This window comes from Clarias gariepinus, chromosome 3 (assembly GCF_024256425.1).
Source record: "Clarias gariepinus isolate MV-2021 ecotype Netherlands chromosome 3, CGAR_prim_01v2, whole genome shotgun sequence".
Lineage (NCBI taxonomy): Eukaryota > Metazoa > Chordata > Actinopteri > Siluriformes > Clariidae > Clarias > Clarias gariepinus.
The window spans coordinates 33,087,769-33,114,609 of NC_071102.1; the positions used below are offsets into that span (position 1 = coordinate 33,087,769).

The 26,841-nt window shown below is 39.2% G+C and overlaps 1 protein-coding gene across 8 annotated transcripts in view; it reads right to left on the bottom strand.

Annotated features, from left to right (window-relative positions):
- brd4 (bromodomain containing 4) overlaps positions 1-26,841 on the bottom strand; it is a 58,135-nt gene that overhangs the window by 21,476 nt on the left and 9,818 nt on the right. For 3 of the 8 annotated variants that reach the window (XM_053491326.1, XM_053491328.1, XM_053491327.1), the window contains exon 3: positions 13,593-13,703. The exons of 1 other annotated variant lie outside the window; for it this stretch is intronic. In XM_053491326.1, coding sequence (XP_053347301.1) covers positions 13,593-13,693 — 101 coding nt within the window. In that variant the 5' untranslated portion in view covers positions 13,694-13,703. Of the gene's footprint in view, positions 1-13,592; positions 14,341-26,841 lie in introns of those variants that run through there. 4 more of the 8 variants (XM_053491330.1, XM_053491331.1, XM_053491324.1 and 1 more) reach the window with 2 other exon arrangements.

Here is a 26,841-nt window from a genome sequence, read left to right on the forward strand (position 1 = left end):
CAAGCTCAATCTTTAATAAACAGAGAACCGTCAGTGTTGGTATAAGAGGAGTGGCAACACTTTAGGACATACTTTAAAAGAACAACAATCAAACTTCAGGTTGCTAGCAGTAACCCGGCTTCTCCATACACTTTGTTGTTAATTTCATTTACTTGAACTGCACACGTGTAAGCGTTTACCTCCTCATAAATTAAGTACAATCTGACATTTCAAGTTGGATCTGTCAAACTTTCCAGACTTTCCAAGCACAACACCTCTTTTTACTTTGTAAAGAGTTAACTGTTTAACAAAAAAAAAAAAAAAAAACCTAGAACAATGATTTTTCACGAGCTAAAAACAGTAGGTTTCCAAACTTGGTGCCTTCTGGTTAAAAACCAGCTATAACCTTTTTATAGCTGCTGTAATGTAAAAGCAATGAGAAACTTGTCGGTTTCATGGATGTCTCAGTAAACTGATTATAACTCTAAGCAAAGAAGGAGGACGACATGATGAAAGATTTACTAAACATTTTTCAAGGTTGTAAAATTTGCACATTTTAATTTATGGAATAATTTCAATGTTTTTATTAATTAAAATAAAGATGATGACTGATAACCATATTAACATTGTATTAAGTGACAAGTGAAAAGACAAATATTGTGTTCAAGTGACCCTGTAGTAGGTACAGATAGGGGCATTCAAGTCAAACAGGGACTTTTGATTGTGCAGATTACCAGGAGACAGTTAAGAGTGTTAAAAAATAAGCTCTCTTTATTTCTCTATATAATCCCGTTACACTAACGTACTTATCCCAGAGTCTTACTTGTGCTTGGATTCCATCAAGGTATAAAGTTTTCTCATTACACCGGAGCCACGATCGGACTGTCTGCTTCACGTCTGAGACGCTAGCCTCCCAGGAACTCCTTTAACAGCCCAAACATGCCCTGACCCTGCACTCATTTATCTACATTCATCTAATTTATACACTAGACATTTATCTGATACATGTGACTTCATAAAATTACTTAGCTGTCCATGGCTGTAACTGAATTCACACAAAACAAAAATATGTTCCTTGTCTGCCAAGTAGCATACAGGACTTCCTGCCGGAGGAGTGAGATTCCACACACACACACACACACACGTAACCATTCTGGCGCATTTCAAACATCATTGTCAGTGCTGGAAAAATGAAAACTAGCACAAAACATTTCATTATTAATAATAATAATATTCACCATCCCAGATCTAAATCTCCACAAATGTTGGGTACACAGATTTCACTGGCTGACTCAGACAAGATTAATCAGTCCGAAGTGATGCTTCAAACCACGGAACAACCACAACACGCGGTCAGGTCCGTCTTCCAGTTCCTTTGTTACAGTTACAGTATTTTTGCTGATTTAATCGAAGCCTGCAAAAACATGTAGAACGTGCTTTAAGCAGGCGGCTCTACACCCACAAAGTGTTTCCAAGAAAGATTGCCAAGAAAACCTTTTCGGAAAAAAACATCATCTGTTCGGCTTGTTTGTGTTTGGATACGCCGTCCTGTCAGTCATTTTATAGATCTGCTCCTTAATGTGTCGTCTGTAGGTTTTGTTGCAGAGCTTCACCGACGTGAGTGGGAACACGGGACAGATTAAAGGAAAAATAATAATTAAAACTGCTGCCGTTTTCAACTAAGTAATAAAACTTGATTAGAGGCGTGATTTAAATCCTACTTCACAGCTAGAAAGAATTTATTTCCATCATGTCTAATATTTTCTAACAAACTTAAATTTGCTGTGATTGCATAAAACAAAAACATCATTTACAGAGGAAAGTGGCACACGTACCACAAGCGAACGCCTCATGCAGTTAATCTATACTTTTATTCCAGCGAGCATCAGATTCAAAGTAAGCATTTTATGCAACATTTCTTTAATCTAAAACCATGAAAATATCTTCCAATCCGTGTTTTACTACATGAGGCCTACGTGAAATTAACGAGTGAAATACAGACCTTGGACAAAACCACAAAGTATTTTCATACCACATTATTATCCCGTGTTACAGTGAATTCTTTAGCACAAGTGTGTTTTTTGTAAAGATGTTTTACTGTTTATTGGTTAGAGATAACGATCCAAATTACTTCCAACACTAATTTGGGGCAAAGTTATTTTGAGTTATTAAATTATTTTCTGAAACGAAGAATAAAAAAATTCAAAATACTGTTCAACTGTTTGGCCTAACTTCTCAACTTACTTCGTCAATAATTTACCAACTTACAAGCCAGCCAACTGTTCCCCGTCCTCAGTCAGGAGAATTACATCAATAATTATTAAACCACAATAGTGTCAGCTCTAGTAAAAGAATTCATAGCAGGTCGATAGACAGGACTTGACCTCTGTCCAGGTATTTTAAGATAAACAAAGAATCCTGTGAGGCTCTTATAAACCATAACAGCAGGTTTGGAACCAGATGTTACACAGCTGCTGTTTGCAAGTTATTTTTGACTTTGCACATCAAACCAGGTGCATGTTTATGTAGTTAAAGAAGACAACAGTGTCTTGGTAAAACAGTACAACTCTGAGCCCTGAGAAGGCCAACACAGCAAAACTCAGGGTTTTAGGATGAATTTTATCCAAATATATTTTATTTATTTCAGAAGCATTTATATCTGGACAAATCCCAGAATTGGAACATGGAACAAGACTTTGTATTTTAGATGTTATGATGGTGTTTGTGTTGTATGGTAATTGTTTATCATAGAAAGAAAGAGATAACAGAACAGAAAACTAAAAGTGGTGCCAAGAGAACAAAAGCAGAATGAAAAAGTAACAAAAAAATAGATAATTGAAGAATCAAGAAATATATAAAGGAAGAAAACAAAAGAAAAATGCTAAAAAGAAGCAAAGAAAGAAATGAGTCAAATATAATGAAAGAATTTAGGAATATGACGGCCTTTGTTCTTACAAATATCAAAAAGAAGGAAATAGGAAAGAAAGAACTGAAGAAAAAAAAATAGAAAAAAGAAAATGATGTTTTTTATACTATTGTGAATATGTCTTTAAACTTTTACAAAAAAATTAGGTAAAAGAAAAACAAATAGTAGTAAAGCAGTAAAAAAACAAGTACAAAAAGGAATTACGAAGAAAGGGGAGTGTTATAATAAATGCAAAATTACTTTAAATCACATGACACCTTAAGATGATTTAAGTGAAAGCAGCAGGTAACAAGTGAACACCTCTGCCTCACGCCCGGCCCATGTCATGCACCTGAACCGAGTCAGTCTTCTGCTGACGTATGGGATTCATTAGCACATTTAGCAGTTCCACAAAGCCTCTGATCTGTAGTAACATCATTAACATGTCACGCTTTTAAGCATCATTTCCCCTCGTTTCAGCGTCTTCATTACTGTCCAGGAAGCTTTACAACTCAAACTGTTAAAATCCAAGACATGACTGCAGCAGAAAATCTTCTGTGATCTGTGAAATGGGTGTAACTCTCGTTACCATCAATCACAGACAGCAACACCAGCCAATTGTGTGTGAGTGTGTGTGTGTGTGTGTGTGTATGTAAACTCACGTATGTGGAGAAGGGCCAGTAGTGCTTTAAGCAGGTGAACAAAATAGGAAGAACTAGTTTTCACTGTGAAAACACTCCAGTAAAGTTCATGTAATGTGCTTGTGCTTGTTGAGGCGTTTTCTCATAAAGGCCCCAGTGATCATTTCCAAGAACCTTGACCCCAAAGTCTGGATCTTAAAAAAAAAAAAGCAAGCATCACAAGCATTCTGGGCTGAGAGTCTGCTGGAAAACGAGGTCTTGAGCACAGTACGGTGTACTAATGCACTGAACAAATCAAGATATCCAAGCAAAACGTATCTGAACACAAATCATCTGTCTCCTCTGAAATCTGAGCATGCCCGTAGCATTCCCCAATCTCATACTTTGACCTAAACAACTATAGCTGATAAGGTTTAAAGGAATATTAATAATATTAACCATATAAATAATAATAATGTAAACCCTGGCCAGCTGGGAAGTAAGGAAGGGTTAGCAATGCTTTGCAATGCTCACACTGAGATCTAAAGAAACTTGAGGTATAAGTCAACACCTTGAACTCTTGGTTATGTTCCTCAAACCATTCCTGAACAATTTTTTTGCATTGTGGTAAAAAAAAACTGCTGAACTGTGACAGCGCTGGGTGTACCTGTTCTGCAACAATGCTTATATCATTTGCTGCCTTATATAAAAGACTAACAATGTCACTCATGTACGGCTGATCAAAATATCTTCCGATAAATCCAAATACAGTCCTGAAACATGGAAATTACATCCACTGTGTGATCATTTATGCCTTGGCTTTAGACACTACAGCAACTTTTTACCTCCGACTTTTCTATTCAGATTTTTATTTGCATTTTTCCAAGGCCGGAGGGAAAAACCTGCAGGATTTGCTTGAGAGCGGGATGTTTTCGTAAGCCAACACGAACATAAAAGTGTCTGCTTTTACAAAAAGGGTTTAAGCTGATTAACCAGTTTAGTCAGCACTAACTGGTAGAAACAAGAACTTTAACTTTCACAGACAGGATTCTAAAGCGTCCTCAACCCTGGGGACTTCTGAACACCGCGAAGCAACGCATGAGAACGCTGGAAACAGGAGAATTTTCAAAACTTTCACAGAATGCACTGACACAGATCGATACGCGGGGCTGTTGCTGCTGACGGTGCAGAATAAAGAACTTGCCGTGTTAATGCCGCAACATCGATTCTGCGAATACTCAGTATTGCAACACTTTATATTCTGGAGCTTTCGGCCAGAAAAGTTTGCTCTACAAAAATCAATCCAAGCTTGCAACATAGGAACCGCTCTCATTCGAAAGAGCGGAAAGCACAAAGTTAGTCATGTTTAAAGGATTTCTAAGTAAAGTATTTTTAATTAATGGTTGGGAAAATTAGTTGCTCGACCCGTGTTGCGTGTTCAAGCTTTAGTGAGTGACCCATACAAGCTACATGCACACAACTAGGGAAGAACAATCGTTTTTACTTCCTGCTAAGCTTCCTTTCTCTATATACATTTAACGAGAGGCCACAGATGGCTGAATAAAATGAAACCACAGTCTGTGCATCAGTGTAGATCAAACAATAAATGGGAACTAACTGCAGGTAGAAACTACAGTCATAAGTGTGGAATTGATTAAACTTCAGATCATACATGTTGTACGATCGGCCCTTTTAAAAAATAAAAAATAAAAAAATAAAAAGGACCAATCAATTTCAACTTTGTGATTGAATCGTGGCTGCTTCTCGAGCAGATCCACACAGAACAAATAGCAGTTTTTTTTTTTAGCTTGGTAGCATAAACGTGAGCTGATGCTTTGGAAAATTTACAGACGCTATACGATCAAGGAGTTAAATGTTAAAACACTTCCCGGCTGTATACTCCAAGCTATTTATAGAGCTGAAAACTAAACAATTAGGATCCACAATCTGGTTGTAAAATGCAAAACAACCGCTATCATGGCGTCTGACGGGAAATGTTTTAAAGCCTGCACAGAAGCCTGAGCAGGTATTAAGGCTGGATTCACTGTACATTTAACTGCACATAGGTAAATGCAAGATGGCTGATACTAAATGGTTTGTTTATATAATAATTTATGGCTGATGCTTAACGTTCATGTGTATAAATTTGAGATCCAAATAACAAATCAAAACTTACTACTAATCTATGTGATTTCTCTACAGGGGCGTCTGTGAGCTCGCGCAAGCATAAGGAGCGGATAGCGTAGTCATGTGATAGAAAATTGGGGGAAAATCAAAAAACATAAGAATGTATATATAAAAAAAATAATTTGTTATATAAACGGAAATTCAATAGTTTCTTAATATTTTTTTTAGAAAGTCATTATTGTCACAAGCCGAAATCCCGCTTTAATTTTAATCTATAAAATTAATCAATTAACCCGCTCCATCAACTTGCTATCTAATTAACCAATGTTTTAATTTGCTAATAAGACAATGTGTCTCAGTAAGAGCATCCACATTAGCGTTTAACATCGGAACCACTTTGTGGTGTGTGTTTCCATGTTGCAATGGTTCACGGTTCGTCTCGCAGTATTCAACAGTTTCTTAGAAACTGCAGTGACTTTTTGTATGAGGAACATCTGATGTCGCGTTCTGTTCTTAAATATACAGAATTGTGTCTGTTTTGTGCATGTTTACATTTTCTTGGTTAAAAGTGTCAACAATATGACTTTGCTTGTCATCATAATGTAATTTAATGACTGTGACTGAGAAAAATCATTGAAATGTTTTGGCAATCAACTATTATATAATAAAAAGAAACTAACAAAAATTATTATGGCCAAATTTAGGTAATTATAATTCTGTTCTATAATATGCCGTTCGGACAAGTGGATTATTAGTCAGGGTTTGTGGGGAAAGTACTTGTCCGACCAGATGAATGAAAAATGAAAAAAAAAAAAAAAAAAAAAGTAACATAGTCCTATATACATCAAATAACTATAGAGCTACACAAACAGACACAGTGTTTTAAAATACATACTTGTGTATGATTCCAGACTGCTACTTAAACAATATTTAGTGTCTGGAAAGTGAAAACCTCCTATGGAGCCTTCAAACCCATCAAGGCTACGTTTTACCAGGATGAAGTGACTCAATTGAATTTTTTTTTCCCCCAAATGCGACGGAGATCTGATTTTTCTCTTCTTAGGCTACGTTTACACTGCAGATCACAATGCCCAATTCAGATTTGTTGCCTATATCATATTTTTTTTTACCCTCTGTTTACACGTTCTTTCAACTATGACTCACATCCGATACACGTGTTTACACTTGCCATACCATCTGAAACATCGTGCATCTTTAAAGGGAGGTTCTTGCGCTACACACTAGCCAAGACAGAAGAATGTGACGTACGCTTGACACTCTGCGATATATGCAAAGTTCGCGAAATGTCAGCACATATCCGATTTATTTCCACATATGAAGGAGGCCTGAAACCGATCTCGAAATATCGGAATGCATGCGTTTTTTTCCTGTTTACACGGACATAGAACATATCCGATATGTGTCACATATGAGCAAAAAATCAGAATTGGGTCACATTTAACTGACAGTGTAAACGTAGCCTTAGAGCTGTCTGAATGCACAAATCCGATATGCTTTCCAGATCAGATCCAAGTCACTTTTGTATACGTTGACATATGACCTAAATGAGAATGAGCAGATCTGAATTTGTGAACCGCATTAATCAGTCAACCGCAACAGCATGCCAAAATCTCAGCAGTCCTCAAAAAACTAAACTAGTTTTCTCAGTTTTCTTCAGGATTGTAACAAATACAAGCTGAACTGATCATCGTGCTCCGGAGCAAAACCTCAAGCTCGCATTAATGCCAAAACGACATCCGTTTTTTTATTAATGAGTACTTACACGGACTCATGAACACAGAGTGCAAAGACGGATCAATGTGCCGTTACAGAGGACGGACAATTATAAACGTGAACCGTCATTACATCACAGTTCTATCTGACAATTCAGATTTTTTTTTCCTTGGAGACACATGGCTTGTTATGTGAATGTAGCCTAAAGGTCTTTTTGTCGTACCGATTACTAACTTTTGATTTCAGACACAGTTCAAGACAACAATCACAACAAGAGAATCGAGTCTTAAAGAGAAACACAGCTTGGGAGTCGGAATCCAGACCACCAACCCATCTTGTGATCATTAAGTGGAGAAAAACAAAATTTTATTTCAGATACAGGTCAGAAGTTAGGTCCAAGTCAAATCTGCAGATCTGAAGCTTTTAACCGAGCAAACCGTTCCCACACAGCGCTGTTGTTTACCACCACACCAGTCGTGGGTTTATTAGATAAATATCAGTCTGCACAGAGAAGCAAGCACAGAAAACTGTTTACCGCACACTGAGCTAATGGACGAGTAGGTGGTTGTTTTTAAGTTAAAAAAAACAATATGTCGATTATGAGATTTTTGTTATGGGTCTGCATAAACCTGAAACAAAGTACTAAAATACAAGAGAGCTTAATTATGATGTGCTCCATAGCAGTAGTCGAGCAATTAAACACGCGCAGCAAAAAGAACAAGATCAAGCGTCACGCCATCACCAGACAAAACACGTGGGAGTCCCGGCTCAAAAACACAGAGATCTCACACAGCGCTCCAGAATGTCCTGGTTAGAGCTCAGCCTCGGTGTTTGTGCTGCTGCTGCAGAACAACCATCACGATTTATGGCACTCTTGATTAATTAAAAGTGCGACACTGAGCGTTTAGCTTAAAAGTTATACATTTTCCAATGACTGTGGGGCGTTAACAATGTTTATACCTTTTAACTGGGGTTGCACATTAAAGCTGACTATTTGTGCTTTCAGGTCTAATATTTAATGTTTAATTACTCTAATTTTGTTAAATGGCGTTCGTCAGATCTGATTCTTACGAATTATAACTTTAGTTCAAGAACAATTTTGTGATTTTACACACTGTTCGATTTTGATTGGCCAAAAAGGAATCTGCAACAGGAAATCAGATATGTTATGGTTTCTATAGTAACAGAAATGATCGCATGAACATGTTTAAAAATGCGTATAACTGTAAAAGTATCTGTAAGAAGATGTTTAACACGTATGGAAGAAGTGTTCAGTGTCAGTCAGAGAAATAATGCTCACTAAACAATAAATTTATAAATATGATTTTTTTTTTAAAGTGTGAATGAATTTCATTTTGGTTTTAACAGGGTTTGCAGCACAGTTCTTTAGTTAGTGTGACTCTGAGGCAACGCAGCCTCTAGTTCGTTAAATCGCCGTCCAGGGCGTTCGGGGAGTGTTCAGGAACTTCCACTGAATCTCCTCCAGTTACACCATATGGGACACGGCTTACAAGACAGGGAACAACAAAAAGCCTTCCAAACAGATGAGGAATGTCGAACGATGTGTCGAGGCTCCGATGCGAACAGCTCTGTTCTAAGCCACCCACTCAGTCTGCACGCTAAAGCTCTTAGCCTTTAGCCTCAGGCTGTCCAAAACACAGAGTTTCCAGCTCACCGCGCGTTTCTCACGAACACACGCATACACTCATACACAGAGCGATTGTTTGCTTCTGACTAACTGGATTCTTCATGACTCACCTTGTGATGAGAGCAGAGCGGTGGGCGGACCACATGACCGTACATTCCACACCCAAAAAAATGCCGGTGAAACGCGAGCGAAAGGAGGAAGTGAGCGTTTCGAAACACGGTTATGGAGCAGGGAGAAAAAAAATTCCACTCTTGTCAGAGTCCTCGTGGCTTTTAGCCATGACCGTTAAACGCAGAAGTATGAACGAAAATGAGAGTCTTGAATAAATCAGTCACGTCACTGAGGTCGACCTCAAGGTGATGGACGGGGGATCAGGAAAAACAGGCTTAACACCCTGTCGTCTTTTACAATTATCGCTCTTTACACTGAGATGATCCAAATTTGGTCTTATCGCAATTCCTACACTATTGTGTACACTACACTCGTCTCCAGTGGCCTGTGATTAAAGACTTATGTTCTGCACCAGATAAACACAAACAAGTGGCCAAAACAAATTGTTTTAAAAAATGTTTTAAAAGCTGAAGATATTAAAAAAAAAAAAAAAAAAAAAAAACGTTTTTCCTGCTCATTTCTATGCACCTTAGCAACGCTTAGCTGTACTCCAGGTCAGGTGTGGAGGTTTGTAACGTTGCGTCAACTTTATCAATTACTGGCTTAAATATAATTAAACTTCAAATTCTTTTTCAAAATTGAAAAACCAGATGTAAAAATATTTAAAATAGAGAAACAAAGCACAGGACTAAAATTAACGTCCAAGTCCTGTCAAATTTAATGCGTACATTTTGCTTTCAACACACTTAAAAGCTGCAGGTATAATAAAATTAGCAAAATGTAGCTGTTTTAAAAACTCAAATCTTTCAAACCCCTTCGAACGGATATTTTACAGAAAGTCAAATTGCGCTGAAAGAAAAACAGAAAGCTCTAACCACACCTTTAAGGAGTGACTTTTGCTTCGATAACGATTTAACGGCAGCACACATGATCCTTCTAAAATAATTCAGCCTGCAGTGTTTTTCTCACAAGATCATGACGAATGACAATGCAGATTCGGGTTCATCCAGGGACGCCATCTCACCTCGAGAGAACGATCGGACGCTGAAGCGCAAGCGAGGAGAATCTATTAAAGCCACGGGCCAGCTTGCTGCCACGGTGACCTGAAATTTGTGAGCTTGTAAATGCTCATGACCTGTTCACATCAACAGAAAAGAAAAACTAGACAATTGAATCTTTAACATGAACGGGTAGGTAGGAGTTCGGCCTGGGTGATGTGTCACAATACACAATCCTTACATAACTTCTAAAGCTTTTTGTGCCAGCGTGTGATTAAAGACCCCAATCTGTTGTGTGCGCATTTATTCTTTTACAAACTTAATCAATCAAACATATCGATTAGTCACTTTTGGACTAGAGGATGGATGGGAGAGAAACGGCGAGTACACAAACATCAGAACAGGCACGGACAAGCAGGCAGGAGAGCCGGCAGCTTCTTACACTGTTTAAAACAACACAGCCTCTTTTCTTTTTTTCAAATCAGTGTGCTCACTGTACAGCTTTATATCTACTGTTTATAACAATGTACAAATGATTTAAACGATTAAGAAGCAACACATGATATTAAATATTAGAAATTAATACTCAAGTATAGGAATAAATACTTCTGTTTTTTAACTTGCTGTTGACAAATCCTTATTTTTATGATGTGATGATTTCTATTCACGCCACTATGAATCCTACTTTACCAAAATAACATGCAGAGCTGAATTAGACGAATGAAATGATGAATCTGTTCATTACACACAAGCAGTTTGCTTAAAAAGAAAGAAAAAAAAAAAAGGCCTATTCGGATAGGATTAGATTTGCACCTTGACCTTATGTAACCCCACCCTTCCAGTCCACAGACACTCCTGTGCAGTTTTTTTTAAGGTGTTTTTCCCCTGATTGCTCCCTCAGAGATCAAACTCTGAGACAAGACAGCTCGGTCGCTGATGAGACCTCTGGGATTTTAAAGGCAGGTTTTCGAGGCTGCTTGGATGATGAAAAAAATATATATATTTTATCTGCTGTATTTAGTCATCTAATACACACATCAAAAACTAACCACTTCTCAGTGATGTGACATTTTATCTTTTAGTAGTAGAGGATTTGAGTATCAGTTTACCTACAGTACATCATCTTATTTCTTTCCCTTTGAATATATAAACACCCAGAAACCCTGTTATTTTTTAAAAAGCCTAAAAATGTATATGTATACGTACATTCTGTATTAAAAAAGGCCGTACATCTGTGAATGACGAGTGGAACGCCTGACCCTAAAGAAACGACAAAGAACTTGTTGGCAACTTGTGAGTGAGTGAGTGAGTGTGTGTGTGTGTAACCTGTACACACAATCGTTGAACAAATCTTAAGTAATAATATCTTCAGCTGGAAGATTTTACTGCATCCAAGCCATTTCCACATGTTTGAGACATTATAGGAGTTCCTAGGAGGCCAGTGTTTCAGATGTGATCATGGCTTCACACTACAGTGAGTTCACATCTACGGGAAACTTTTTTCACGACGTCGCCATCACTTGAAGCGTCAGAATAAGAAGTTAATTCTGAACAGAATTTTCGAAATTCAAAACTTCAGATTAAGGTGTCGCTCTCAATCACTGCGACTTTATTTCTAAAGTAAGTAAGTTTGTTTCTAACATGACATGATTCACATGAAAACACAGCCAAAGTTTAAGCGTACAAGTTCTACACGCGCCTTAGTGTGTGTGTGTCCTGACCATTGGAAGAATATCTACATTTTTACCATGACGCATTAGAGCACAATCACATCGTGCACACTCTGCTTATTTACAGCTGCTGCTGCTCTAAATAAAGTCGTGAAGAAGCGATGGAGGTGTTGCCTCACTTTTCTCACTGCTGCATTACTGCTGCATTTCCTTTCTCAGGAAAGCCTGCCTGGAATCAGCGCCGACCTTTGACCTTAGCATAAATCATGACAAACTCCTGTGGAATGCCTGGTGAAGGAGGAAGTGGCTTTAGCTAGCGTGAGCACAAGCACCAGTGTGTGCGTGCACACGCGCACACAAAAAGAACCAGGAAATCTGGTTCTGTAAGCCGGCCAAGCCCGTGTACAACCACATAAAATGAAAGTCAGCAAGATTTTATTTTCGCAGAGAGAGAGAACAAAAAAGGCGTGCACAAAGGGTAAATAATTAATCATTTGTGTGTGTGTGCGCGTGTGTGTGGGGACTTCCAGAACGGGGGGGAAAAAAAATCTCCTGAACGCAAGAAGATTGAGGTTGGTTATTTGCTTGAAAGCTTGCGCATGAATAATAAATGCTGGAGTTGAACTGGAGTTTGCTGGCTCGGACACACACACACAGAAAGAGAGAGAGGACATCTTGTCTGTCCCCCGAGGATGCTCTTCAAGCATCGAGATATTTCTGAAAGGATCTGGATGCGGATTTGTAAGGGTTTTGTTTTGACAACATGGAGTGTGGGGCATGTTGGGTTTCGTTTGTTTGACCCACACACAGACGCACACAAACACACACACCCTGGTCATCATCAACCAGGCAGTAGGAGGAGAGCGGCATGTGCACTATGCTCCTCTGTGTCATGAACTTTTTCCACAGTCTGACTCTTGCAACGTTCCACATGTTTGCGTCAGTCTGACTCGCGAGCGGATCTGACAGATAACCTCAGCAGATACGAGATGATCAAAGAATACGACGATCAAGAGATCTCGTCATGTCTCGGGCAGGCGCTATTCACAGCTTTTCACACTTACTCCTCGTGAGTTTCAGTTCAGGCAAACATGGTGAGAACTTCCATTCCATGTGGCCACTTACGTCGCATTTTCCACTCTTGCTTTTTTTCCTCCTCTTTTTTGGTTCTCTCCAGTCTACACTATTGTTTACGCAACAGCATGGGGGGAAGAGGGGGAATAATAATAAATAAAAATGTAAAAAGCACACACACACCCAAACACACACACTACGTCCTCAGAATTAACTCTTAAAACAAATAACGACAGAAGGATCTGATTAAAACGTGACGGCGGCTCAAGACTAAAAATCGAGGCACAAGTTCTCATGTCTGGGAGCGGTTTCCAAAACGTTCTCCTGCTGCCACAACAAATACGCCGCCCGCCACCCCCATCTTCCTCCGAAAGCACCCCCTCCCCCAAGCTTACTCACTCATACACACACACCCTCTCTCTCTCCCTCACCAGGAGGCTGCCTGGCCAGAGCTTTTTTAGCTTTCCTTTGCTAACAATGAGCGCCTTTTTATTTTTTAAGCTGTTTTGTCCAGATAGAGAAAAAGCGCGTCTCGAGTCTGACGAGTGTGTATGAAAACCGTCCAGTGTTTTGTTGCGTACCCGAGTTCTGATCAGTTCTGTAAACAAACCTGTAACATGTAACTGTGGGGTGGGGGTGGGGGTTAAAAGGTTATTTGTAGGCATGAAAGAAACTTATAAACACCTAAAGAAGATGGTGGAAAAATAAGAAGTTGAGACACGTTACCTTTTTACGGCTGCTGAATAATGTGCAATTTTTTCCAAAAGGGCATCCAGTGTCTGAAAATCCAGCAAATCATTGGACTTGGAATGCATCTTGTAATCCATTTATAGGTTCCTGTCTTCGGGAAAACAAAACCGAAAGGAACAAACAAAAAAAAGGCTGAAAACTTTTCTTTTCAATAAAATGGACTGCTCTAATCCCAAAACATGAGCACAGCTAGCTTTTACATCTCCAGTTCAAGTAAACGTGTCCCGGGATCCAGTGAATCGGATACATGTTAAATCCACAGGAAGTCCGTATTAATCCTGAGCGTAGTGAAGGGTTTAAGCCCTGAAAAGAAAGCTCCTGTTCGCCCTAGTAAGAGAACGAGTGAGTGGAAGACTGCAAGGGAGAGACAGAAAGAGAGAGAGAGAGAGAGAGAGAGAGAGAGAGAGAGAGAGAGCGGTAGAAGAGGCCCGAGGCCGGCTAGCTACGTTAGCTCTGTGCGCCGGTCTTCTCTCTTCCCCCTCCCCCTCTCAGGAGGACAACAGCCCAGTCGCCAAAGGCACTTTGCCCCATTGTGTCCCGCCACCAAAAGCCTCGCTCATTCGACACCCGGACACACCGACAGAAAGACAGAGAGAGATAAAAAGAAAAAGAAAGACAGAAAGACGACTAGGATCCGGGAAAAATCCAGTAACTGTGCCTTCTTTTTTTCCCTCCTCTCTCCCGAAACAGCAGCGTGCTCTTACTCAACGGTGAAAATGGCTCTGCCGCTTCCTCATTCAGAATAGTCTCTGCCCCCACACACATACACACACCCCTCCCTCCGTGTGCGCTCTCTCTCGGTCACACACACACTCTTGCTTACTCGTTCGTTCTCTCAACCCCTCCCTACTTCACCCATCAACAGCTCGAGGTCTCTCCGCCCTCCCACCCTTCCTGCCTCTCTCTCTCTCTCTCTCTCTCTCTCTCACACACACACTTATTCTCCCCCACAAAACCACTCTCTCTCACACACACCTTCATCCCACCCACCCCCTACTACCATTCAGCCGGTCCTTCCTCCCCCCTCCCCCATTCCTTCTTAGTTTTCAGCTTAAACCAAAGTGAGGTCCCGGCTTATCTGAGTTCTAAACACACACACACACACACACCATGTCTGTGTCTAGACTACGGCACAAGACAGAATGCATTTAACAACTATAAAAGCCATCCAACACGTATACAACAGATACGGCGAGGAGGGAGGAAGGCGGAGCTTATTTTACTCCTCCTACGCAAAACGGTCATGATCGGAAAGAAGGAAAAGAAAAACACTTGAAAAGACAAAAAAAAAAAAAAAAAGAGCTCAGTAAGTCTTAAAGTCTCGCCGTGGTAGTAAACGCCGTTTCCGTTTCCTGTTATGTCAGACGGTACGGAGGGAACCCCAACAGAGAGAGAGAGAGAGAAAAAGAGAGAGAGAGAAAGAGAGAGAGGGAGGGAAGAGAGAAATTCTCCCAGAAGGCATCTCTTTCCACCTCCTTCTTCTAATCAAGCTGCCATCTGTCTACACAAACGTTTCTCACATCATCATGACACGGCTAAATCCCTTCACTCTCACACGCCGCTCCCTCTCTCTCTACGACCACTGAAACATGTAACCAAGTGTCAGAGGAAGGAAGATGACGACCACAGAGAAGCACACCCCATTGCACCGGACCGGACCAGCGTCCCACATCCCAACAACATACTGGTGTAATTAGTGACGAAGGTGTGAGAACGCGGGCGCGCCAAACCTAACAAGTGGGACGTCGAGGGAACTGAAGGGATGGGCGATCAGCACAGAGTCCACATTTTGGGTAGATCGGTAGAACAAAACTAACAGGGGCTAGAGATGTAGAATTTATTTATAAATAATTGCGATTGGTTAATGAAGACTAACTTGTTTTAACGATTTTGCGCTTGCTCTAAAGTGTTAGCATTTCTATAGCAACAGCTTTAATGAGAACGAATCGTAAATATTATGAGGTAAAGATTTCTGTAAGAAGACGTTTATTTAACATTAACTTAACAATGTCACTGAAAACCAGGGATGGGAATCACCAGGAGTCGCCCGATACAATATTATCCCAAAACCTAGGTGCCGATTCAATTCGCATCGCAATTTTTCGATATTATGTCACGGGTCTAAACCAATTCAGAAAATATTTCGCGCCCATTATTCACACAATATGCTGCAACATATTACCATCTCAAACGGGAAAATATAAACTTAAAAACTAATTTAAAAAGTCAAAGTGATTAATTGCCGCACAAAAGAAGGATGTATGTAACTGAACTGGTTTCTGTCAGTTTCTACTGAAAACCGTTCAGGTCAGAGGAGCTCCTGGGTTTCTTGGAAAAGTGACAATTTGCATGTTTTCGACTTATTAAAATCAGATGAAAGGGACAAATCGTAAACAAACCCAAAAGGACAGGAATCCCAAGTACTTAACAGCTGTGTGACGTAAGCGATAAGAACCACTAACCTGTTCGGCGTAACTATGAACAGAAAAAAATTGCAATTTTTCCTGTAAATAAAACCTTATTTTCATGAAATTTTTGGTGGTAGAAGAAACTCTACCATGTTACCCCTGATTATTTTTTGCTATAACAACACATCTCAAGTGTGTCAATATTAGGGATGAGCGTGAATCAAAAATCACCGCACTTTGGTTACACTACAACTTCTGTGGGTCACACTGTCTTATCAGCGTTTTTCGTTCCGTCTTCTGTCTCCCTAGTCATCGCTGTGCAGGTGTGAACGTGTTACATCAGTTCACTTGTAACTGTGGCGTGAGCAAAAAAGGACGCCCCACTTTTAATTTTGCAGAAAAAAAAAGGATGCAGTGATTTTTGCTTTATTCATTTATTTTTAAATGGTCTGAGGGTGTACCTGGTGCCGAAACAATTAACGGAAGAGCAACGACAGAAGAGTTTGGATAATACAAACGTTATTCGGATACTATGTTGAAAGTGAAAGTTGGTGAGAGGTGAAAGTTTTTTTTATAGAGGTTCGTTACTGTTGACGAGACATGAATTTATCACTACAAGCCTGAGCGTGAACGACAGAGTATGGAACGGAAACATCTTTTGACGGAAAAAGTTACCCATTAACTGGAAGATTCATGCTTACAGTCTTTTGGGGGCCAGTACTGGAACATTATCACATCTGCACACTTCTATTCACAAGCTTCTTTTTGAAGTGCTAAAACTTCCTCCCTATTATCCGGATCTCGCTCCATCAGACTGTCACATGTTTGGTCTCCTGAAAGCAGCGTTTACAAGGATGAAGATTCACTTCTGATTAGGGCTGCCCGATTATGGTAAAAATCATAATCACGTTTTTTTGGTCATGATTGAAATCACGATTATTTTACCAGATTATTTATTGACTTTAAAAATGTTGCATTTATTGAACAGAACAGTGAATTCTCCTTAAAACAGATTAAGACAGAAAAAAACAGATAAAGGCAAACAAGATCAACAATGTAGTGCACTTCCACAATCTTTTGAAAACAAGTAATAATTAAAATATAAATATTAAATAAAATAGATAAATTATAAATAATAAATTATTATTAATAGTGTCGAGATGGCAAAGCATAATGCTTGTCCAGAGTATTTGTCATTTTACTGAATCCTTCGTTCTGAACCGTGCTAATAGGGCACATGTCTTCGGCTAAAAAGTATGCAACGGCATCTGATATTTTTTTGTGCCTTTTTGAGCTGGATGGATATGGAGTTGCACTGAAGAGCGTGTCTTTAATCGATGGCTGTGTTGCCGAGGATGCTGTGGGGGTTGTTCGTCGTTCTTTCTGTTTCTTTATTAGTTGGTCATATGTCGGTCTGTGTTTAAATTTTAAATGATTTTGAAAGATTTGTGGTGCGCTGATTTTTAAAAGCGATCAGATACCACATACGCAACTTCTTTGCTGACAGTATAGAGTGAGAGAGTTCGGGCTTCTGGAAGGGCGAAAGTGCAGATGCGCGCGTCAGAACGAAGGTCAAAAAAACTTTTTAAAAAAGTAAATAATTTTTTTTTGATTACACCAATTTTGTGATCGTTGAGATCCGAAATCAAAATTCGATTAATTGCACAGCTCTACTTTTAATAAAGAAGTGAAGACAGCAGTGCAGTCATCGCTTACAGTTCAGCTAAAAACAATCTTTAATGAGGGAATACGAAAGCTTGTTGACAAAAGTGTATTGAAAAATAATTGATAAAAAAAAAAAAAAAAACATTAGTCTTTTCCGAAATTAAATTCTACACCTACAGCGCGGATCATTTTTGACTCACTCTTTAACCGGATCATCATGTAAACCCTGTTAAAAATCTTGGCTAATGTATAACAACATAATTCCCTCAAATATCCCCAACCTCGATGATCATGTCATGCAGCTTTAATACTACATTCTGGTCATGATAACATCACCCTGGACCAGCCGACCTCGAGTTAGGAATTATCAATTAAAAAAAACAAACTTAATGTGTGTGAGAGTATATATGAGAGAATACAGCAATCAGACCTGCTGAGATGTGCTGCTGTGTGTGTGTGTGCGAGAGAGAGAGAGTGAGCAACTACAGCTGGTGTGAAGTGACTGATCATCATAAGTGTGGATTCTAACAGACCGAGACATGAACATGGAGCTTTTCTTCCAGATGTGCAGTAGTTTTGTAATAAAGACGTAACAAATATATATCAGCTGCGTTTGTAGTTTCGCTCATCCATGACACAAACAATGTCTGTTATGGACGTCTCGTTTGTCCTGGAAAAGCCCATAGTGAGGGGGAAGCCCGGATTAAATAGAATAATCCTGTGTGCTCTGTGAGCTCTCGTTTACCGGCAGGATCATGACACACACACGGGTAGAGAAAGTGCAATCAGCCAGAAATGACGAGAGTAAACACCGCTGAGAAATAAATACTGCTCAATAAGGAAACGAATTAAAAAAATAAAAAATAAAAGTAAAGGAAGGGGGCGTTACAAAAGGAGATTTGAGTTTAATTTAAATAACGAAGGATCTGATTTCCTCTCTCGTTCCTGTGATCATTTTTACAAACGCTATTTTAGATCGTGCTGAAACACTACACACACGTTTACACAATGAGCTATTATCACTCACTTGGACAAAAAAAAAAAAAAAAAAAAAAAAAGTGGGCGTCTCGTCCCTCTGGTTTTGGCAGTGTGCGTGCGGGCGTGTGTGCATGAGAGAGAGAGTTATATCTGAGGAGGGAGGATGGGGAGATACAGCCAGGCTGGGTCTCTCTCTCTCTCTAATACACAAACACACAGAATAAGACACAGATCTAGAGGAACCAATGTAAAGGCGAGATGGGCTTTTGTATCCTTCAGTCTACCTATTCCTAAAATAAACATCAAATGACCCAAACATCGTACACACAAACACACACCTGGAAGTACACATTTAATAAACTATTTTCCAAACCTGTAGACTGAAACAGAGCAATGCAGAAACACAGGAACAGACGCCGCTTGACGTGGGACATATGGCATGCTCACTTATTACACATGAGGACGGTTAACACACGAGGTTCAGCTTCACACACTCGTGCTGCACAATTAATCGCAAATAAACTCCAAATGATGATACGAACCCGCGTAGTTCTTTGATCTAATTTTTAAAAGGCTTTGACTTACTGCAGGTGATATAAACACAGTCAGGAATTTATATAAAGTTTTATAAAACGTTTTATCTTGGAAGCTGACGAACATCCCGTTAACCCTTGTTAATCCTAGACGGAAATGCTTAAGTAGATGTGGTACATTAATAATAGTTACAGACCGCAGTTTAAATGTGTCAGACTACTCACAATGTGATTCGCACTGTTACAACACAACCTATTAACAGTGTATTTTATTAAAAAAAAAAAAAAAAAAAAAAAAAATGCTCAAAGAAATGATTTAAGATTAATAACGAAACGGTTGTACTTGAAATTCAAATGAGGGAAAATGTAATACTAAATCATCTTAAATCCTTTTTATAATGACATTAACACACTATAATTTAGAACGTCACACTGAAATGTAATTTAATAATAGTAATAATAACTATTAGTAGTAATAACTATTACTGCATTATGTTTATGGACAGATACACAAACACGGCCTATTAGAATATATATTACTGTACAACTGAAATAATTTTATTATTAATAATAACTATTCATATTAATAAAATAACAGGTGTACGCTGGAAGGAATACATTTCTTTTTCATTTAAAAAGCTTACTTAGCTGCTATTTAAAAAAATAAAAATTGAACAAATGATCATCTTAAATCAAGTTCTTGTTGTGCGTTTATTACACCATGAGTTAATTAATTACTTATTTATTTAAACATAACAGAGATACAGTAGATTTAACTGTGCAACACAAAACATGATTAATATATAACTTTCAATCATCACTACTATTTTTAATTTACCATTAAAAAATTTTGCCAGAAATTTTGCAAGATATTTACACCGCATACAAAGCATTTTCGGAGTACAAACAAAGTCTTCCTCATGCATTTAAAAGCTACATGATTTTTCATGCTTTTTTTTTTGTAATATTGGTAATATTTTTGGGTGGCGGAAACGGGTTATCTGCATTTACTTTAATTCATATCGCAACACAGATTTTCACCTTAAGAAATCGCCTCCCCAACAAAGTAACTTCGTATTCCACTCTATATATTTTTTTTTCCCCTCAAATAGACATCACATAGAATTCCTCTTGGATCTGAAAAACAATTCCACATTTACGTTTGGATCTTTTTGTTTGCCCGTGAATATGCACATTATAACATTTTTTTAATGGTGAACAGTTTAAATAGAAACCTACTGAGGCGGAGTGAAATGAAAACCTTTTTTATTTTTATTTTACATGATTTTTTGCAAATAGGCATCACTTCCAAACTGGTTGTAAATTTATTAGACCATTTCACGAACTTTATTTTAGTAAAATGATCCGATTCTTATGAAAGAAAAAAATAAAGAAAGAAACAGCGATGTGACACAGCATCTCCCGGGCTTTCACACTGCAACCCATAAACGCTGTTCTTTGCAGCTGCACAGCTAATTACTTTACCACACCTGGGCAAATGCCACTGTTAAATTGGGAGGAGTCTGTGACCTTTGACCTCAAACCACTGCTCATTAAAGTCGACACTATTCGCAGCCCGTGTCGGCCATTTTCACTCGCACTGGCTCAGAAAAACAAAAAGCTTCAATGTCCACGAGCTCCGTCTCCAATTTCACGTGTGATCCCGACCTTTCGTGAACCTTGCGACACTCACCGTCTCTCTCTCTCACACACCGATGTCCAGGGTGCAATCAGACAGACTCCACGTGCCATATGCATCTTTCCCCAGGACAATACAGCAGCTGCCGGAGTGACAAAGAGACAGACGGGATCGTGAGAGATTGAAGAGGATAGAGAACACCACACACGAGCTACCATTTGGGGAGAATTTGTGTTGTTTTTTTTTTCCATGTGTGTGTGTAGTATATAGAAGGAGTGGGGGTTATATATATTATGGGGGAGAGAGGTGTGGAGAGGCATGAGAAGCATCACTGGCTATAAGACAAGCGGCCAGACTATTGAGGGAAATGTGGAACGTGCAAACGACCTTAACACTTTCTTTAATAGATTTGATGTCCCTATGTCTCACACTTCTCCCGGCTTCAGCCCCAATCCACACTCTCCTGCTCCTATGTCATCCCCTACACAGAAATCAGTCACAGTCACTACTCCTGCACTTCCAGCAATCAACATCTCAGTGGATCAGGTGAAGCATGGTCTCAGGAAGATCAGCCCTACAAAAGCTGTGGGTCCGGATAAGATCAATCCGAGAGTCCTGAAATCTTGTGCTCCCCAACTATGTGGTGTCCTCCAGTACCTCTTTAGCCTGAGCCTGTCTCTGCAAAAAGTCCCTGCACTGTGGAAAACATCATGCATTGTGCCGGTACCCAAAACACCACGTCCTTGTGCCCAGAACGATTTCAGGCCTGTTGCTTTGACATCGCACATTATGAAGGTGTTCGAGAGACTGATCCTGGATACACTACGTCCCCTGGTGAAGTCCTCTCTGGACCCTCTTCAGTTTGCCTATCAGCCGTTCATGGGAGTCGATGACGCCATAATACACCTGCTACATCGTACCTACTCTCACCTTGACCAGCCTAGGACCACAGTAAGGATGATGTTCTTTGACTTCTCCAGCGCCTTCAACACCATCCAACCGGCAGTACTGGGGGAGAAATTAATGAACATAAACATCGACACCCGCTTGGTTTCCTGGATCATGGACTATCTGACCTGCCGTCCCCAGTATGTCCGACTTCAGAACTGTGTGTCCGAGACTGTGATCTGCAGCACTGGAGCTCCACAGGGGACGGTACTGTCTCCTTTCCTTTTCACCCTATATACATCAGACTTTAGATATAACTCAGAGTCATGCCACCTGCAGAAGTTCTCTGACGACTCTGTGGTTGTTGGGTGTGTAAAGGAGGGTGACACCTCTGAGTACCAGTCTGTGGTGGATGACTTCGTTTCCTGGTGTGAGCGTAACCACCTACAACTAAACATCAGGAAAACAAAGGAGATGGTTGTAGACTTTAGGAGAAACAAGACCCCTGTGACTGCTATATCTGTAAAGGGAGAGACAGTGGACATGGTCTCTGAATACAAATATCTCGGAGTCCACCTGGACAACAAACTTGACTGGTCACTCAACACAATGGCACTCTACAAGAAAGGACAGAGTCGGTTGTATTTTCTTCGAAGGCTCAGGACTTTTAACGTCTGTAACACCATTCTGCGGATGTTCTATGAAACCGTTGTGGCGAGTGTCATTTTTTATGCTGTGGTCTGTTGGGGTGGTAATATTAGGGTGTCTGATAAGAACAAACTGGACAAGTCAATTAAAAAGGCCGGATCGGTGCTAGGCATGGAGCTTGACTCTGTGGATGTAGTGGCAAAGAGGAGGATTCTATCCAAAGTACAATCCATTTTGAACAATCCTTCTCACCCGCTACACAGTGTCTTTGCTGAACAGAGGAGCAGTTTCAGCCAGAGACTGATTACTATCAAGTGTTCCACAGAGCGCCACAGAAGATCCTTTCTCCCAACAGCCATAAAAATTTACAACTCCTCCCTGTAACTCATACACACATGTATGTGGATTTTTTTCACTAACCGTTTCACAATAGGACATTATCACATACCATATTAAAAATACAACTACTGCAATACTACTTCCCGAGAAAATATGTAATACAAGATCTCACACAATAATACAATATTACATAAACAATACTAGGTTACTGTGCAATACTTACAAGTGGCCCTGAGTCATATTCTTATGGTACTTACTGTTTTAAGAGTTTTTTTTATTTTTTTATTTTTTTTATTTTTATTATTATTATTATTATTTATTACCTTTATTCTTTATTACCTTTCTTAGTTAACAACTGTGAGCACCTGTAACCGAGCATAAGCAATTTCCCTCTGGGATTAATAAAGTTATTTGAATCTTGAATCTGAATCTTTGAATCTTGAATCTTATTCTGTCACAGGAAGACTCTAAGACAAGAAGGACATGAAAGAAAATAAGGGCGTCCGAGGAAGTGCAGTCAGACTTCCGAGGTCATCAATCATGTGAGCAGCCAGAACGAACAGGAATCTGGCTGGAAGAGCACAAATGCGCGCGCACACACAAACGCACGTGCACCAGAAACAGGTGATGGTGAGATAAGTAACACAGGAAATAGTGCAGAGAGAAAATAAACAGCCTTTTCATCTGCTTCATAGATCAAATCCTGCTGTAATGAAGCTGACTGAAAAACTCTCGTCTCCTCCCATCTGTTCAGTGTGTCACTCGCGCGCGCACACTTCCCATCTGTTGCCTGAACGTGTGTATCCAGGGATGACACAGCAGTCCCACACCGGCACAGTGGAGGAGCAGCAGCAATCACCCCCTTTGTATCCCCTGATGTTTAATCTCCCGAGTCTAACACTAACACTCAATCAGGCTAGAGCACATCCCTCAGAAAAACAGCAACCAATCACGGGACAGACGGCAACACACGTGCGCACACACACACACAGTACAACATGCACACACTGTGTGACTTAAATACAACTCAAATTTTTTTATTATTTAATTCTAACAAAATTCCATTAAAAAATTCTCCTCAACATTTACACCATGAATCAGATTTTTTTTTTTTTGAAATGTTCTCATTTCTATAGTAACGACTGGTTGATTTGCTAGTACCAGAATACACACACCAGACACTGAACGTAACCCGTTTTTTTAACTGTTAAATATGCGTTATTTAGCTAAATAATAAAATAATAAGAGTTGCTATGATTAGATATTTTGTTAGGAAAAACAGGTTTATGGGAAGAGTCTGAGTAGTCGATGCTTTTGTCAGGTTTTGCTTTTTGGAAAAATACTGTAGGAGACAGAGAGGGATACAGGTAAGAGAAAGTCACACCCCGGTGGCTTGGGTCTTAGATGTTTTATAAAGTTATCCATTAGAATCATTATTAATCAAATTAAACAATAATTTTTGGTAAACTGCTGTAGTGCATGCGGAATATCACACTGCAGTTCTGGTAAAATAATAAACCAATCGATTTCACTAAATCCAAATTGTACGTGTTAGATACGCGGTAAAAAGTCTATATACACAACAGCAGAAAATACAGTAAGGTTTATTATCTGATTTGTCTCAGCCAGGTAGCTCCCAGATTTAGAATTATTTTATACTACAAAAAATTATCGACGAAAACAGCGGAACTCTAACTTGTGCTGTTGAAATGACTTATTTTACCTCTTTTAGAAATAATTATTTTGGGTCACAGGAAACCAAACCATATTTGAAATATCTGCGCATTACACACAGGTGTGAATTTCCCAAACTACAGAAATAAAACTAGAGCATTCCACCAACAATTAAGTTATTAATGTTTCTAATGGATAACATCATGAAACATCTAAAAGTCGTGGCCAAGCAAAACTAAATCTAGTGAGATTCATTTAGTACTTTTAAGACTTTATAATCTCAGACATTATCTCTCAGGCACATACAAACTGACATGCTGGTATAAATTAGTACCCCCTCCCCTCTGAAACGGCACACGTGCCCACATTTGCGTCTTTGCACAGGTTATCTGGGTTGGAGAAACATCATATTTGTGTCTTTGAGCACTCATTAATTTCAATCTGCTTGGGGTTTTGGTCTAAAGGACGGCGAGCAGTTAGTCGGCTGTATAAGTCCAGAAAGGTCCACAAGAAAGAAGAAAGCCAGACGCCTCACTTCAACTGTTTAAGCAGCTGTTACTAGCAATGTTATTAAAAATTTGAGTCCCTTTACACTGGTAATGTGAATGTGCAAGTCCAATAAAATAACTAGTTGAAGGAAAGAAATTTCTAGCAACTTTGTGATTTTATTATTTTTTTTAAGTTCCTAAAATCGACTGCCACCGCCACACAGTCATTTAAGCGACTTATTAGACAAGTTTTACACCCTGGATGTGTTGTCTCTTACTACAAAGAACCACATATAGATCAGTGACAAGTATTACAGATAATCTGTCAACAAGATCAATTAACATGCACATCTGGAAGACTAATCCCACCTAAATAGAGCATTTTACACCATTAACAAAAGTATGAACGAAGGAGGAGTTTAACTCAGATTAGTGAAACAGAAAAGTATCAGGTAAATTTGCACCTTGTCTGAGGGAGTAAACACGCCGTGCTCACGCTTACATTCAGTGCGTGCTTTAGTACTTTTAATAAACAAGTCCAATGTCAAGAAGCATATGCTCGTTTGTCATTTTTAGCCAAAAAAAATAAAAAATACTGTCACAAGCAGGATGCGTCACAAAAAACAAATTCAGGCAAGTTATCAGGTTTCTTTCACGGGTGTAGTTAGTTGACCTGCCAATAATCAACCGCAACTAATATTACGATCAGGCCTCCCTACAAAATAAACAATCCACGCCTGTGAATTATGTCCGATCCGAACAGGACAACTCTCACTACAGTCAAGCATACGACGTGATGAAAAAAGTGTTCATAATCCTCACACGACCAGTGTAGTCTTCCTCAACAAACTACCCTTTCAACACAGGAACACTTGGGGGGGACTTCTGGTAAAGTTCTAAAAGTAAAGTTTAACTCATTCATACAGCGACAGGTGAGAGTGTAAGATTTATCTCCATGCAAAGTGAAGGCAAAGTGATAGGCGTGGAATACAAGCGTACGGTGGTAACACTAATGGCGGAGAAAAACCTGTGCTTTTTTGGGGGGGATTTCCCTTCTTGTAAGTCACGAGAGCTGGAAGTACGACAAAAACATTATGTCTCACTACATTAAGACATGTTTCAGAATACATGGATGACCATCAGAACAGCACTTACAGTAAACAAACATATCACCGCACAAACAATTTTTAAAAACTGTAATGTAAAAAGAAGTCCAAAAAAGCAAAATATAAAATTTTATATTTACAATTGATTTATATAAATATATATAAATTAGCAGGGATGGGAATCAACAGCCGCCACCTGATATGACAGTATCGTAATACCTGGGTGCCGATTCGATCTGTATTACGATTTTGTGAGTGCCCCACCTGTAGGATTATTGAGGAACTGAGACGTTGCTCCATATCAAATGCACAAAATTTACAATGCATCTAATAAAAATAATACATTTTGGAGCAAGTGCGCTGATACACAAACTGCCATCAAAATCATGTAACTGATTCAACCACCCCCTCCAGTAATAATGAGCTGTTTCTAGTCAGAGTTTGTAATAGGTGAAAAAAAAAGCTGGCTAAGAAAATAAAAAAATCTATATATCGATAATGGGTATAACAGTCAGTAAAGCGTGTAGTGCCAAATTTCATCACAAATTTGAGATCGGAAATCGCAAAGCACTATTGAAACTTTGCTTCAGTTTTGTGTAATCCGGCAGTTTGTAGTTATGGGGAGTTGCGGATAGATTTCTGCATGGCTTTGGCTGTTTTTTTTTCAGGATCAGTAAAGTATCCATCAATCTATTCATCTATTAAATTAGATGATTTAAACGTTTTGCTAAATAGTTATTTTTTTTATCCTACATAAACCTTGCTAATAACCCTGCTGCCTGACGTTGACACAAAGCAACAAATCATCTTTCTCTGACGTAACAAGTTAAGAAAATGCCACTGTGTGCTGTTCATCGAG